General features: G+C 44.9%; 1 protein-coding gene across 10 annotated transcripts in view; it reads left to right on the forward strand.

Annotated features, from left to right (window-relative positions):
* The window catches only part of SRRM1 (serine and arginine repetitive matrix 1), a 29,706-nt gene extending 28,009 nt beyond the window's left edge, over positions 1–1,697 (forward strand). For 9 of the 10 annotated variants that reach the window (XM_067724351.1, XM_067724391.1, XM_067724369.1 and 6 more), the window contains 2 exons: positions 19–228; positions 645–1,697. In XM_067724351.1, the coding sequence (XP_067580452.1) occupies positions 19–228; positions 645–749 (315 nt within the window). In that variant the 3' untranslated portion in view covers positions 750–1,697. Of the gene's footprint in view, positions 1–18; positions 229–565 lie in introns of all 10 variants that reach the window. The other variant, XM_067724409.1, reaches the window with a different exon arrangement.
* Positions 1,698–15,973: the final 14,276 nt, after the last annotated feature.

Consider the following 15,973-nt stretch of genomic DNA (forward strand, 5'->3'; position numbering starts at 1 on the left):
GGTTTTCTGGATTTCTAGAATTCAGACCCAGAAGGAGGTGGAAAGAAAAAGAAGAAAAAGAAGGACAAGAAACACAAAAAGGATAAGAAGCACAAGAAGCACAAAAAACACAAGAAGGAAAAGGCTGTAGCTGCAGCTGCTGCAGCTCCTGTGACCCCTGCAGCCATTGCTGCTCCCACAACCGCGTCAGCACAGGAAGAACCAGAGGCGGAGCCAGAGCCTAAGAAGGTATTTACGAACACTCTTACAGTGTGTACAGATAGCTGAATCATTTGGTATTGAGAAGTAGCTAAGTAATTTTTTTCTAATAATTGGATGCTCAGCTGTTAACTCTTTTCTGATCGGTTTCTCTATGACCACCTACCAAGAGCAGGAATTTGCTAAGGCTAACGATAAGAATATGAATGGCATCCAAAAAGCTTAATGTATATTTTTTAAAAGAAATTCAATATAATTAAATATACCATAGACTTAACCCATTTAAAGTATAGTGATTTTATGGTTTTTTTGTGTATTCATAGAGTTGTGCACACATCACAAGAATTTTCTTTTTCTCTGTACTCAGCATCTCCCACCGGTGTCTCAAGATTTAACGATATGACCTTTTTGGCGTTTTTTTTTTTTTATATATATTTTTTTTTTAGGAGACTGAAAGTGAGGCTGAAGATAACCTTGATGACTTAGAAAAGCACCTGCGTGAAAAGGCCCTGAGATCAATGCGGAAGGCTCAAGTGTCCCCACAGTCCTAGGTGGAAATGTTTGTTATGATGTAAATTTTATTTGGTTTGTACGCAATTCAGTTTCAAAATTGCTAAAAATGTGTTTGAGCTTTAGACTATAACATTTGTTGTAATAATTGCTAGGTTGAAGTTCACCATGTAAAAAAAAAAAGGGCATGGATTTACATTGCAAAAGGTGTCCACAGTGTATTAGTGACATTCTTTCATTGACAGCTGACATAAATTCATTTAGAGTGAAATATTTTAAGCCAAAAAAAAAAAATCCCCTTTTTAAAAAAGGGGGTTTAAATATTGTTGGCATTCTTATGGTTCCATTAAATGCCCCTGTCTATTCCCAGAGGTTTTTCTTTCTACTTTTTCTTTCTTTTTTCCTTTTTCTCATTTGAGTCTTAGCACCCATTTAAGTTATGATGCTTCCAACCTTGTATGGTTTTTGCAAGCTTTCCCAGAAATAAGACCACTGTTGAACTACCACAAAAGTATAAATGAATATTTTAATGCCACAATCTTTCCTGTTGCCTGTGGAGTCTCTGCTGAAATGAATCAGGATTCGAGCTCTAGGATGAGACAGAAAATGAAAGCATGTTGTTTGCCAGGACACTGTGGGTTTATATTGATGTGTAACAAGTTGATTTGGAACACTGGAATTTCACTCTGTTCTGTTTATTTTTATTTTTTGTAAAGGCAGTTAACTAGTCCCAGGAAGGATCCTTCAGTTACATAAAATTTTGTTTTATGAAACGTCATGGCTCCATTCATAATTTTGTCTTGTTCTATCGATTGGTATATACAACTTTCAGAGCTCTTGTATTTGGAAAGCTGGAAGGGCCCAGACTTTGAAATAGTGTCTTGTTTTCACTGTTTTTGTTTTGTTTTTGTTGGGGTTTTTTTTGTTTTTTTTTAAACTAAAGCTATATAAAGCTTGTGGATTAAACAATAAATTTCTAAATTTAAAAATGTTGGCCACTCACTTTTACTTACCCATCTCAATACGGCAGGAAACCTACCTTAGAAATCTTACAGTGCCTTTACCCCCTTGGCACCTTTGGCAGAGTGAGGATTAGACAAGGGAAAAACGAGGTGATGAAATTGTTTTACCATCTTTATTTTAGTAATTAATGTGATAAATGCCATGAAGGGAAAGCACACAGTGAGATTGCAACACATATAATGGGCTAGTCAGCCAGGCATAGGGGAAGAGTTTCAGGCAGAGCAAACAGTATCTGTACACCCCAAGACAGAAGAAGCCTGGCACATTCCAGGAAGCGAACGAAGGTTAAGAAATGACTGGAGCAACCTCCCTCTATTGGGGGGGGGTGTGTGGTGTGGTGTGGTGTGAGCAATATAATTTGAGGAAACTTGGGAGTTGATAACATTGTATAAGGTAAAACAACAACATTCATAAGAAAGAAGGAATTTTTGACAAGTGAATCTAAGCTTAGCAAGTTGTCACATAGGCAGTTAATTTGATTATAGTTTCTGGTAGTTGAAGCAAAAAGAAGGAAAATGCCTACATGTCTTAATTTCAGGAAAACTTAGTGGGCAGTTTTTTATCTAAAGGATATGGACATAGAGGGGCTATTTTTACAGGTGGGTTTTTAGAGTGATTTGTAACAAGGCAAAAGCTTATTAATGAAGCTGCTTTTGTAGCGACTGAACTAAGGTATCTAGAGTGACTCTCCACCCTTGATAGAATCTTACATGTGTCTGCGGCAACTTAGAGCTTTCAGGGATCTTCCACATGACTTCCTTTTGACTTTATAATTCTGTGATGTAGGAAATGCACAGAATATTCCAGTTTGTGCTTGTTTTTTGTTTGTTTTTTTGCCACTGAGCATGTGGGTTCTTAGTTCCCCAGCCAGGGATCGAACCTGTGCCCCCTGCATTGGAAACGTGGAGTCTTAACCACTGGACCGCCAGGGAAGTCCCCAGGATATCCGGTTTCTAAGATGGTTGCAGCTGATTTACCCCTTTCAGTATGAACAAACCAATGAACATCACTGGGGTACTTGGAATCTATCTAGCCATTCACTCATTCAATCCATTTATTCACTTGTCCCATTTATTCAACACGCTTTCATTCCTCCACTTGACTGAACTGCTTGTTAAGGTTAGCAGTAACTTCCATTTTGCCAAAATGAGCGATCAATTCTCCATCCTTTACTAGCCTTCTTGGCAGGAGTTGACTCAGTCATTCACTCCTTTGTCGACACACTTCCTTCTCTTGGGTTCTAGGGGGCAACACTGGTTTACCTTCTAGATGCAGCGCTAGTTTTCCTCCTACCTCAGTAGCTCTTTCATCTCTAGTGGATCCTTTGAAACGTGAAGTGATGGAGTTTGTAGGGAATGCCACCAAGGACACTGAATCCCTAGTCCCTTAAATGTCTTTTTGTGTGTCAAAGTTCTTTCCCGTCTAGACTTCCTGACCTAGACCTCTATCGAGCTACCTAGTTAATAACTTCATTTGGATGTCTAAAAGGCATACCGAATTGAACATATCCTCTGATTTATTTGTCCCATTCAGTACCTGTCATTCTCATTTACTCAAAATTGAGTTGATACTGTCAGTGGCAGCATTGTCCACCCTCCAATCCTCATGCACACAAGGCCATTCTGTTCCCAGCAGCCTGTCATGATAGTACCGCTCAAAACCCTCAGCTCCTTTTTTCTGCTTCAGAGTAAAATCCAAATTTCTTACTCTGGCCTGCAAGACCCAGTAGCACCTAGTTTGGCACCTTCATCTCTACTCCTCAGTCTGCTCAAGCCATACCTACCTCCTTGCCCTTCCTTTAAACCTCTCTCGGGGCCTTTGTCCTCACTGCCGGATCTGACATGTTTACTTTGTTTTCTTCAGACACTTGTCTGAAGAACAACTTCGTCTCCTCTGTTTTCATCTATAGCAATTATTACCACCTGAGATGATGTTTTTGGTCCTTAGGAACTTGGTCTTGTATGTGACTGTGTCCCCAATGCCTGGTACATCGTAGAAGGACAAATGCTTGATGAACCGATGAGTAAATAAGTTTAATTGACCGTCATTGCCTCTGTACTTGCAAGGCACTACTAGGGCTTGAGGTAAAGAAAATGAAGACATGGTGATTGCTGCTCTCTAGTATTTGCCCACTGGGGGTAAAACACATGCAAACAATTTGGAGTGGACAAGAACATAGAGTTTGGTAGACCAGGGTTTCTAGCACAGCTTTCTACAGTGTGACCTTGGTCAAGTTATTTGGCCTCTAAGTGCTGCCATTTCTTCTCTCCGAGTTAAATAATGGTGGAATCTACTTCAGAGTTGTTTTTGAAGGGTTAAGTGTGATAGTTAATACATATAAAGCAATGATAGTACAAAGAGGTTCCCATTTTCTTAGCTAACGTAATATGTGGTCATTCTAGTAACTATGGTAAATTTTAGTTTGGATGTCTAAAAAGGATTTTAATTAACATAGCCCTATTTAATGTAATTTTTTCTTTTTTTTCTTTTTAATAAAATTCACCATTTTAAAGTGTGCAGTGCAGTGGTATTTAATATATTCACAAGGTTATGCAACCATCACGACTACCTATTCCAGAATATTTTGATCACCCTAAAAAGAAACTGCCCATTAGCAGTCACTTTCCATTCTACTGACAGTCCCATCAGCCCCAGCTCCTGGCAACTACTTTCTGTCTATAGATTTGTTTATTCTGGGACATTTCACTGGAATTATACAGTATGTGGGCTTTTGTGTCTGGCTTCTATCATTTAATATGTGTTTAAGGTTCATCCATGGTACTCCATTTTTTTTTTTAATTGCTGAGTGGTGTTCCCTTATATGGATATGCCGTATTTTGTTTATCCACATCAGTTGCACATTTGAGCTGTTTCCACTTTCCAGCTCTTATGAATAAAGCTGCTGTGAACATTCGGCATACAAGTTTTTATGTGGACATATGTTCTCTTGGGTGTATATACCTGGGAGTGGGATTGCTGGGTCATACTTAACTTTTTAAGAAACTGCTAGACTATTTTCCAAAGCAGCTACACTATCCGAACTTCTTACTAGCAGTGTATGAGGGTTATTATTTCTCCACATCCTTGCCAACACATGTTATCTGTCATGTTGATAATAACTATCCAAGTGGGTGTGGACTAGTATCTCATTATGGTTTGATTTGCATTTCCCTGACGGCTAATGATGTTGAGCATCTTTTCATGTGCTGACAGACTTCAATGCCTTTTTTTTTTTTTTTTTTTTTGCGCGGTACGCGGGCCTCTCACTGTTGTGGCCTCTCCCGTTGCAGAGCACAGGCTCCGGACGCGCAGGCTCAGCGGCCATGGCTCACGGGCCTAACCGCTCTGCGGCATGTGGGATCTTCCCGCACCGGGGCACGAACCCGTGTCCCCTGCATCGGCAGGCAGACCCTCACCCACTGCGCCACCAGGGAAGCCCCAATGCCATTTTTTTTTAATTGGGTATAATTGATTTACAATGTTGTGTCAGTTCCAGGTGCACAGCAAAGCGAATCTGCCGCACAAATACATATCTCCACTCTTTTCCAGATTTCCTTCCCATATAGGCCACCGCGGAGCACTGAGTAGAGTTCCCTGCACTACACAGTAGGTCCCCATCAGTTATCTATTTTATATACAGTATTCAGTGCCACATTAAACACATTTGTATCTGTATGAGAATATTTCTGAAATTGTGGCTGTAGGACTCTCAGAGTTTCTGCAGAGTAGAGCTGATAATGCATTTGTAAAGTGCTCTGTGGAACTTTCATACCCATTTTGGAGGCTGGGGCTGGGGGGCTATGGCCAAGCAAAAATTTGTTCCCACGTTTTTGAAGAGGATCAGGAGACTAAGGGAGAGTGTGACTTACTTAAGGTACATGCGGGTCTAGTTGATATTGTCTCTCCCACCATCTGATAAAGAACGCTGTTTTTCCTCAATATACCTGTCTGGTATTGTAACAGAATCACGTTAGACGACGAATGTAGAAAATCTGCCCAAATATGTGTGGTTCTTCAAAAGGCATTGAAATTAAGGATGGAGCTTATTACTCTGAAAAATTACTCTGAAGAAGTTTGGAAGTTGAAATTTGAAAGGCATTAATGTCCTGAGGACCCAACTCTGCTCCTTCCTTTGAAAGACCAGCTCCAAAAGTCTGTAAGACGTTTTTGCCTTTTGAAAGCTTATTTGCTGTATTTTTCATTTGAAAGTTCCATCTTAGCTCATACCAAACATTGTCTTTTGGCTCTTAGGAACTCAATTATTGCTGTACCCCTAAGTGGTCTTCCGTGCAAATCTGTTTTCAAAGGAAAGATGATAGGATCTGAAATACAGGTTTTTCCTGTATTTCTTTGCAAAAATCTTCCACATTTGTCAATATATAGTTAAGTTGGCAGGCCTTCACATCATAAGAGGTTTTTGCCAAGATGGCCTTTTATTTCAGATGTATCATGGGAGGAGAAGCTGATGTGCTGATTCTTAAAGAGTGGTGCCACGTGCACAGAGTATACGGATGCCTCTCACCAGGTAGGCCAGTCATCAACTCTTCATCTGAAACTTCATTAAGGAAGTGTTTTGCAGACTGCAGGTTGAGACTCGGCAGTGAATTGTAAAATTGAATGAGTTGCAACCAGCATTAAAATAAAAAAATGAAATCGTAAATTTAAGTGTGAATCACACATAGTAGGTTAAGTATTATTTCATGGTGTGTGTGTGCCTGTGTGCTTGTGTGCATATGTATGCTTGTGAACTGGGTTACCATGTAAAATGTATTCTAATGTGATTGATACAGTCAACAAAATGGAAAGCCGTTACCTTACAGGTCACCTAGTCTACCAGTTTGTAAACTGCCCTGCAGAGTCCTAAGTGGGGAGAATTATGATTCAGATTTTCTCTGTAGGATGGGGCCACTAGTAGTACTGATCTTTGTTGGGGGATTGAGAGATGATACAGGTAAGCTTTGCAAGGGCTTTGCTCTGCTTTTTTTAAACTTTGAGCTTCCCTGTTGGATTCTTTTTGATAAAAGGTTCTGCAACCAAAAACCATGCGAAAACCACCCATCTAGCCTAGGCCTTGTCATGGGAACCGACTGCCCCAAGGTAAAGCCACGGCTCCCCCAGGTGCCATGCCACCCCCTCAGACTGCCTCAGCCAGGGGGCTATTGAGGGCACCCAGCTTTAATTCTGCTGTAGCGAAAGGAAACAGACTGAGAGTAACCAGGTGCCTCTGAAGCAGGGGTAGAAGTAGCTCTCGGGATATTGGAGATGTGGAAGGAAAAACCCCAAAATAGGAAACAATGTGCAGAAGTGGCCTTTGTGAACCCCAAAGTCCCACATCTGTTCTTTCCCTAGTGCATAACCGGGTAGAGACCCTTCTAGCAATTTAAGCATGGAGGCTTTGGCTTACATAGCCAACATGAGCAGAGGGGAGTGGTAAGCCTGACTGGTCTGGGCCCTGCCTGGAGGAGGACGCTCACGCCACCGACCATCGGGACACATCCAGACAGCCAGGATGTGCAGAGCAGCCGCCAGGTACCCTGTGATTTCCCACGTTTGTTCCTTTGCTTTTCTCGTGCTATTCTCTGCCTGGGATATCCTTTCTGGTCTCCTAATGTCCTAATCCTTTTTGGACTTAGAGACGTATTTACGATGATGGTTTTTAACTCAGAAAAATACATATTCACTTTTAGAGAATTTGGAAAACAAAAAGAAACAAATTGGGAATTCCCTGGCGGTCCAGTGGTTAGAACTCGGCGCTTTCACTGTGGGGGCCTAGGTTCAATCCCTGGTCTGGGAACTAACATCCTGCAAGCCATGTGGCATGGCCAAAAAAAAAAAAAAAAGAAAAAGATTGTTGGCAATCCCATCATCCAGCTATAACCAAGGACACCTACCTCAGGTCAAGTACTCTACCTGACTACGCTCAACCTTCCCTGAGCTCCCCTCCTCTAATATATGGAACAAACTGGGTTCCCCCCCCATATATTTAGAAGTACTGATGTAGCTACAAACATCAGGATCAAAGCATGTATACATAATGTTTAATATTCTTTTTTCCATTGGGCAGATCATGAACTAAAATTGCAGAATACATTTTAAATGTCGTTGTTGTACAACCAGGAAATTCGGAAAATAGATAAAAGAAAGTGAATTACCCCATGCCAACATCAAAACAGCTACAGTTCTCCCTTTTGTATATTTCTTATTGTCTTTTTTTTTTTTTTTTTAAATGTTAGGGCTTCCCTGCTGGTGCAGTGGATAAGAATCTGCCTGCCAAAGCAGGGGACATGGGTTCAAGCCCTGGTCTGGGAAGATCCCACATGCCGCGGAGCAACTAAGCCCGTGTGGCACAACTACTGAGCCCGCATGCCACAACTACTGAAGCCCGCGTGCCTAGAGCCCATGCTCTGCAACAAGAAGAGCCACCGCAAGGAGAAGCCCGCACACCACAATGAAGAGTAGCCCCTGCTCGCTGCAACTAGAGAAAGCCCGCGTGCAGCAACGAAGACCCAACTCAGCCAAAAATAAATAATTTTAAAAATGTTAGATGCTTCTATTTATTTAAACTCATACCCTACAGATAAAATGGTAATAATGGCACCCACCTCACAGGGTTCTGAGGATAATTAAATTGAGATGAATGGAAGGCAGACCCTGATCCAGTGGAGTTCATGGCACATGGCCGGGAATGGGGGGGTAGGAGCAGAGGGACAATCAAATAGTGATAAAACCATATGCTCAGGGACATAAAAGAGGGGAGCAGTGCAGCGCCACAATGCAGGAACAATGTTCTGCAGCAGCATCTCAGCCACAGACACACTGTGAGGCTAAGCAAGTGACTTCGCCTCCCTCAGCCTGTTTCCAGTTGGTTTTCTGTGAGAATTGTTCCACAGGTACAGTATGTTTGCTGCGGTCGTGTGGGGAGGTGAGCTTCACGTCCTCTGACTCTACCACCTTGATTCACCTCCAGCCTCAGTTCCTTCTCGCGTAAAATGGGCATAGATTCAATAAGATAATGTATGTCAAGGGCTTAGCTCATGCCTGGAGCATCATGAAGGCTTCATCAGTGAGAGTTATGGCCAAGTTTTATCAAAGCTTGGATGCTGGCAATAGGAGGATGCACCACCATCTATTAAATATCACGCCGTTCATTGTGAAGACGCATGGTGATTCCAGAGAGGTCAAAATGTGGAGGAAAAAATGCTTACATTGTATTTTATAATGTACATATATCTTACATTATATACAATGTTATGCACAGGAGGGTCTGGAACGCTGAAGCAGAACACGTTCATCTGTCACACTCTCAATTTCTCTGTCCACGTCCCTACCGCCAGCTCCTTCATTTTGTCTCTCTCTCCTGTTCCAGCAGCTTCTCAAATTCTTCCACTAGGTGGCGCCCGGGCCCTGGGTGCCCGCAGCGCGAGCTCACGCCCTAGAAGTTAGTCAGCTCCTCCCGCTTCCCCTTTTTCTTCCTCTTTCCTTTTCCCTCCATCCTTATCTTTCTTCCCGTCAGCGAGAGGCCCGATTCAGTGCTCTGAGGCTCTCTGGACGGCTCCAGAGCTTGAAGAACGGCCACGGGGCCCTTGCAGCTCACCCAGTCCATCCCAAGTTGGAATTCCTTACAGCTGGCCCCTAGCTGTCTCCAGTTCTCACTTGCACACCTTCAGTGACAGGAAACTCACCACTTTATGAGGATCCTGTTCTGGAAGGAATCCATGTAATAGTCATGCACTCGAGCTCTGAAGACAGACACAGCTGGGTTCTAATGTCTCAGCTTTGCTCTTTGCTCAGCGGGTGATTCAAACACTTGTCTGCTTTGTTGATGGGTGAATCCCCAGGGCCTGACACAGGAAAGGCACTCATTTGGTAAACGAGTGAGTAAATGAACAAACTCAATCATCTTCTGCATCGGTTTCTTCACCTGTGAAATGGGTTAATGATAGTATTTACCTCATAGACTTGTGAGGATTAAACACAACAGGACCAGAAACAGGCTTAGGCTCGTTTCTGGCACATAGTAAGTCTTCCATAAATATTCCTTTCATTTTCTTTTATAACTATGGATATCTCTATTCCTTTTATCTGAAAGTTCTCCTTTAGAGCAAATTGAATCCTGATCCCTAGGACTTCCACACACAGGCGTTGGTCTTAGCCCTGTCCCTTGGAGCCAAAAAGAACATTTGCTCCCTTTTCCAAATGATTCAGGTCTGCAGATGTGTGTGCCTACTGTGTGCCAAGCACTGGGGTTACCAAGGCAAAGACATGACCACGGTCTCTTCCTTTGGGTGCCTCTTTGTCTAGCCAGGGAAAGAGACAGCCAAGCAACAGTGGGTGCTCAGTGAAGAATTTGAATGAACAGTAGGACTTATTTATTGAGCCTTTACTGCACCTCATTTCATTCTTCCACCTGCATTCCTGGGCATTCTAACTCCATGTTATGGATGAAGGAACCAAGGCCCAGATAGGTCACATAAGCTGGTGAGTATAGATCCAGGATTCGGATGCTGCCTGATTGCAGAGGCCTCACCTTAACCTCTAAGCCCTGTTATCACTTCACTCTGGAGGATGCTCAGGCCCGTGGGAGATTTCCTGTTCCTGAGTATTCCACCACCACTACCATGACGTCATGGCTATTATGTGGCTTTCCAGCAGCTGTTCCCCATCTCTTCCACCATCAGAGCCATATTTGGCTCTATTGGAATCCCATGTGATTGGCTGGGGGTTGCGGTGGCACCTGCAGCTCCAGGGTGGGCTCTGATGGCTTAGACCAAGGAATGCATCATTCCCTTATCCTCGGTCACAAAGACGGACGCTACCTCAGCCAGAGCCGGTGATTTGTCAGAAGTCGGCATGGCTTTTAGAGGGGAGGAGCTGCTTTTCGCTTCTGCAGAACTACTGGGAGGGATACTGTTCCCTGGAGAGTCTGTTGAGGGAATGTGAGAGCTGGAGGTGCAGCCGCTCTTATGCCAAAAGAGGATCCCTTTTGAGGATGAAGCCAATATATGGAGGAAAGCAGAAGGCAGGGCCAAGAGACTTCATGGAGAAATAGAACGTGGTCTGTGCTTTTATGTTACTGTTGTTGTGTACAGAGCACCCTAAATTTAAGAGCTTAAAACAGCAAACATGAGACTTCCCTGGTGGCACAGCGGTTTAGAATCTGCCTGCCAATATAGGGGACACGGGTTCAATCCCTGGTCTGGGAAGATCCCACATGCAGCAGAGCAACTAAGCCTGTGTGCCACAACTACTGAGCCTGCGCTCTAGAGCCCTCAAGCCACAACTACTGAGCCCACGTGCTGCAACTACTGAAGCCCATGCCCCTAGAGCCTGTGCTCTACAACAAAAAGAAGCCACCACAATGAGAAGGCTGTGCACTGCAATGAAGAGTAGCCCCTGCTTGCCACAACTAGAGAAAGCCTGTGAGCAGCAACGAAGACCCAACGCAGCCAAAAATAAATAAATATATTTTTAAAAAAGGGCTTCCCTGGTGGCGCAGTGGTTGGGAGTCCGCCTGCCGATGCAGGGGACACGGGTTCGTGCCCCGGTCTGGCGTGTCCGGAGCCTGTGCTCCGCAACGGGAGAGGCCACAACAGTGAGAGGCCTGCGTACTGCAAAAAACAAACAAACAAACAAAAAAACCACCAGGAAACATTTATTCCACACGGTTTGTGGTTGGGAATCTGGAGAGCCTAGATGGGTGGTTCTGGCTCAGGGTCTCCTGAGTTTATAGGAAGATGTTGGCTGGGGCTGCATTCATCTGAAGGCTTGACTGGGGCTGGAAGACCCACTTCCAAGATGGCTCATGTACATAATTGTTGGGAGGAGGCCTCGGTTTGTCACCAAGTGGGCCTCTCCATGGCAGATGGCTTCCCCCGGAGAGTTGGGGGCGGGAAAAACAGTGCCTTCTAGAACCTAGTCTCTGAAGTTGCATGCTCTCATTTCCACTTTTTTCTATCCTCCAGAAGCAAGTCATTGAGTCCAGCCCACACTCGAAGGGAGAACAATTAGGCTTCGTTTGAAGGGAATGTTGAAGTATTTGTGGATTGTTTTTTTATTTTTTAATGGATACTTTTTTAAAAAATTGAAGTATAGTTGATTTACAATGCTGTATTTGTTTCTGGTATACAGTAAAGTGACTCAGTTATACTTATATATACATATTCTTTTTCATATTCTTTTTCATATTCTTTTCCATTATGGTTTATTACAGGACATTGAATCTAGTTTTCTGTGCTATACAGTAGGACCTTGTTTACCTATTTTATATACAGTAGTTTGTATCTGCTAATCCCAAACTCCTACTTTATCCCTCCTCCACCCCCTTTCCCCTTTGGTAACCCTAAGTTTGTTTTGTATGTCTGAGTCTGTTTCTGTTTCATAAATAAGTTCATATATGCCATATTTTAGATTCCAAGTATAAGTGATATCATATGGTATTTGTCTTTGTCTGACTTACTTCACTTAGTATGATCATCTCTAGGTCCATCCACGCTGCTGCAAATGGCTTTATTTCATTCTTTTTTATGGCTGAGTAGTATTCCACTGTATACATGCACCACATATTCTTTATCCATTCCTCTGTTGATGGACATTTAAGTTTCTTCCATGTCTTGGCTATTGTAAATAGGGCTGCTATGAACATTGGGGTGCATGTATCTTTTCAAATTAGAGTTTTGTCTGGATATGTGCCCAGGAGTGGGATTGCTGGATCATATGGCAACTCCATTTTTAGTTTGTAAGGAAACTTAATACTGTTTTCCCTAGTGGCTGCACCGATTTACATTCCGCCAACAGTGTAGGAAGGTTCCCTTTCATTATGGACTGGTTTTAACCCACCACTATAGTGATATCACTTGAGCTGCTGGACCAAGCTCACACCTGAGGATCCATCTCTGAAAATTTAGATGCATGAGTTAGTTCATTCCCCTTATTGTTTTTTTAAAATTATTATTAATTAATTAATTTATTTTTAGCTGCATTGGGTCCTCGTTGTTGCGTGCGGGCTTTCTCTAGTTGCGGCGAGCGGAGGCTACTCTTTGTTGCGGTGTGCGGGCTTCTCACTGTGGTGGTTTCTCTTGCTGCAGAGTACGTGCTGTGGGTGCGTGGGCTCAGTAGTTGTGGCTCACAGGCTCTAGAGCACAGGCTCAGTAGTTGTGGCTCACGGGCTTAGTTGCTCTGCGGCATGTGGGATCTTCCCGGCCCAGGGATCGAACCCGTGTCCCCTGCATTGGCAGGCGGATTCTTAACCACTGCACCACCAAGGAAGTCCTATTCCCCTTATTGTTGAAGCCAGTTTGAGCTGGGTTTTCTGGTTCATGCAAATCTAAGAGCCTGGGTTAGTACCCCCGGTGCCTCACGGGAAGTGCCTCATCTCATTCTCCAGACCTGCCTTGTCTGACGGTGACCCTCTTAAGTACAGCGGTGAGAGCTGGGCCCAGGCTTCAGGAGAAGTCCTTTTCCTAAAACAAGGTACATGCCAGGGTTCCATGACTACAAGTGAAGATAGATGTGGGAAAACCTCACTGCTCTGTTGATTCATGACCCATCACATTCATTTTTCCACTGGTGGCTCCTGCTAAGACATGACTTTTCCATCCTGGACCTGCCCTTAAACGTTGGGCAACAATCTCCAAGTCTCTCCAGGTCGGGCCCCTTTGGGAGGAGCAGGACAGAGGAATCAACCCCATGGTCAAGTGGGAAGGGTTGTGGGTCCACCTCCACCCTGCCTTGCTGTGTGGCTGTGAGCAGGTCCCTGCTCCTCTGGGGGCCTCAGTGCCCTCCTTTATGAAAGAAGTTTACACTAACTTGCCTGAACATGCCTTAGGATTTTCTTAGTTCCCTTCTGTCCAGAGGAGACATGAAATTTGAAAAGTAGCCTCACTCAGACAATCTGGGTCTTGTGTGGTCATTCGTGTCTTAGCAGAGATAAAGGCACACACTTTATGCCCTTTGCCATCTGCCATCTCATTTGATCCTCCCAGAAGCCAGCGAGGAGACAGGGCCAGGTAGACCTTCAGGACAGACATGGTCTCGCCTCCAGGGCCTGGGATAAAATAGCCCCTGTCATTTATTGAGTACTTTCTGCTCACCGTGTGCCAAGTACTTCATGTGTGAGCATTTCGTTTCATTCGCACGTCAACCCTGCTGGGTGGTTACTATTATTACCCCCTTTTACAGATAAAGGACCATGAAAACCAGAGGGGTGAAGTAACTGTCCAGGGAAAAGCAAGCAAAAGGAAGCAGTGGAGCTGGGATTCAAACTTGAATGTCTCAGAGGCTGCCTGTGTTTTCCATCACACGACACTCCCTCTTGGTATTAACGGGAGCACGAGGGTGGGAGTAGGGTGGGGCAAAGCTAGGAACCCAGAGACTTGGGATCTCGAATAAACTCTGAACACTTACCAGTTCTGCGGCCAGGGCAAATCTCCCAACACCCTGAGCTTCAGTTTCCTTACCCTTACAATGGGAATAATGATTCTCACCTGAATTATAAGAACTCGGGGGGCGGAAAAACATTTGTAGTGAAGGCGTGTATATGAGAGCATGCCTTTTGTACTGCAGAGCTGTCTAAATGTTACAGATCGTTGTTTTTCTTAATTCTGGATGCGGAGCTGGGAAAGGAAGTAGGCAGGCTGACCAGGGTAGGCCAAGTGTCCCAGAGTGGCTGTTTCCATGCTTGGTGTACACAAAGTCCCCTGGAAAGGAAGAGGCAGGGCAGGAGGAAAGGCCAAAGCTCTGAGTTCTTATATAGAACTTCCCTGCCCCTCCAGGGCAAGAGAAACTGCGGACCGTCACCACCGAGTTCCAAGCATTCCAGAGGGCTCAGTGGGGAGGAAGGCTGTCATCGCCTGACCCAGCAGCAGCCAGGGATAGGCTGCGATGGGCTGGCTGTAATCCTCTCCTCACCCTGCCCTGATCTCACTGTCCTACCCAAGGCCCAGCCCCCAGTGCCCACCCTACCAGGAGGAACAGCAGACTCCAGACCCCAGCAGTGATGACCACCCGCCCAACCCTATCGAGGGGCAGCTTTGGAAGGAGACTGGAATTTGGAGTCGGGACGCCCAGGCTCTGGTTCTGGTTTAGTTCTATCCCCTCTCTGGGCCTCAGTGTCTCGCCTGTGAAATAGGAACATCAGCGAAGGGCACCGGCATACTGCAGTCTCACCCTGGGGCGAGGCAAGAGCCCTGTGCTGTGCCTGTCACAAAGTACCGCTCACCCTTCTTCCCCGGCCGCCAGAGGGACGCGCACGTGCTGCCCTCTTGGTTGGTGGTCACAGTCCTCCAGCCCAGGGATTCCACACTCAAGCCATCTTTATAATTTTGTGTCTCTGATTCTCCCTGAATTCTAGGTCTTTCTTGCTCCCAATTAGGCTGAGAGGTCCTTAAGGATGAGAAGCTGGGGTCTGCTTACTTCTGTGCTCCCCTTGGAGCCTAGTATACGGTTGAACACGGGGTGAATCTCGGACCCGTTTACTGATTGTGCTGCTGGGCCATCCTGGGGGCCATGGATGGACACTCAGTCCACTCCCAGTGCCTGTTGGAAAGAGTTTGGCCACCCAGGGGGGAATCCAGCCTTCTGCCCCTGGTTCTACTCCATTCAGACTGTGTGACTTTATACAGGGCCCTTCCCCTCTCCCAGAAGTGTCCGTGTTTCTTTGAAATGTGCTTAGTGGAGACCCAGTGGACCCTGCAGCTCCAGGTTGAGCGAGCCGAAGGTGTTCCTGGGTGGTGGGGAGAGGCCAAGGGCATGAGCTGGTACTCCAGCCCTCACCCCACCCCCAGAGCTGCTCTGTCCTTCACTTTTAAAAAAATTTTATTTATTTATTTGATTGCACCGGGTCTTAGTTGCAGCAGGTGGGCTTCTTTAGTTGTGCCTCATGGGATCCTTAGTTGCAGCTCACTGGCTCCTTAGTTGCAGCAGGTGGGCTCCTTAGATGTGACATGTATGAACTCTTAGTTGAGGCGTGCATGTGGGATCTAGTTCCCTAGCCGGGGATCGAACCCAGGCCCCCTGCATTGGGAGCACGGAGTCTTAACCACTGTGCCACCAGGGAAGTCCCTGTCCTTCACTTTCAACTTTTATGCATTGGGCTTTCACGTGAGACTTTTGTTTTGTTTTTAAGGCTTTACTGAGGCAGAGCTGATGCACAATAAACTGGCGCACTTAAAGTGTACACTTTGATAAGTTTTCACATATATGTACACTCGGGAAACCATCTACGATCAAGAGAGTGAACTTATCC

This window comes from Pseudorca crassidens, chromosome 2 (genome assembly GCF_039906515.1).
Source record: "Pseudorca crassidens isolate mPseCra1 chromosome 2, mPseCra1.hap1, whole genome shotgun sequence".
Classification (NCBI taxonomy): Eukaryota; Metazoa; Chordata; class Mammalia; order Artiodactyla; family Delphinidae; genus Pseudorca; species Pseudorca crassidens.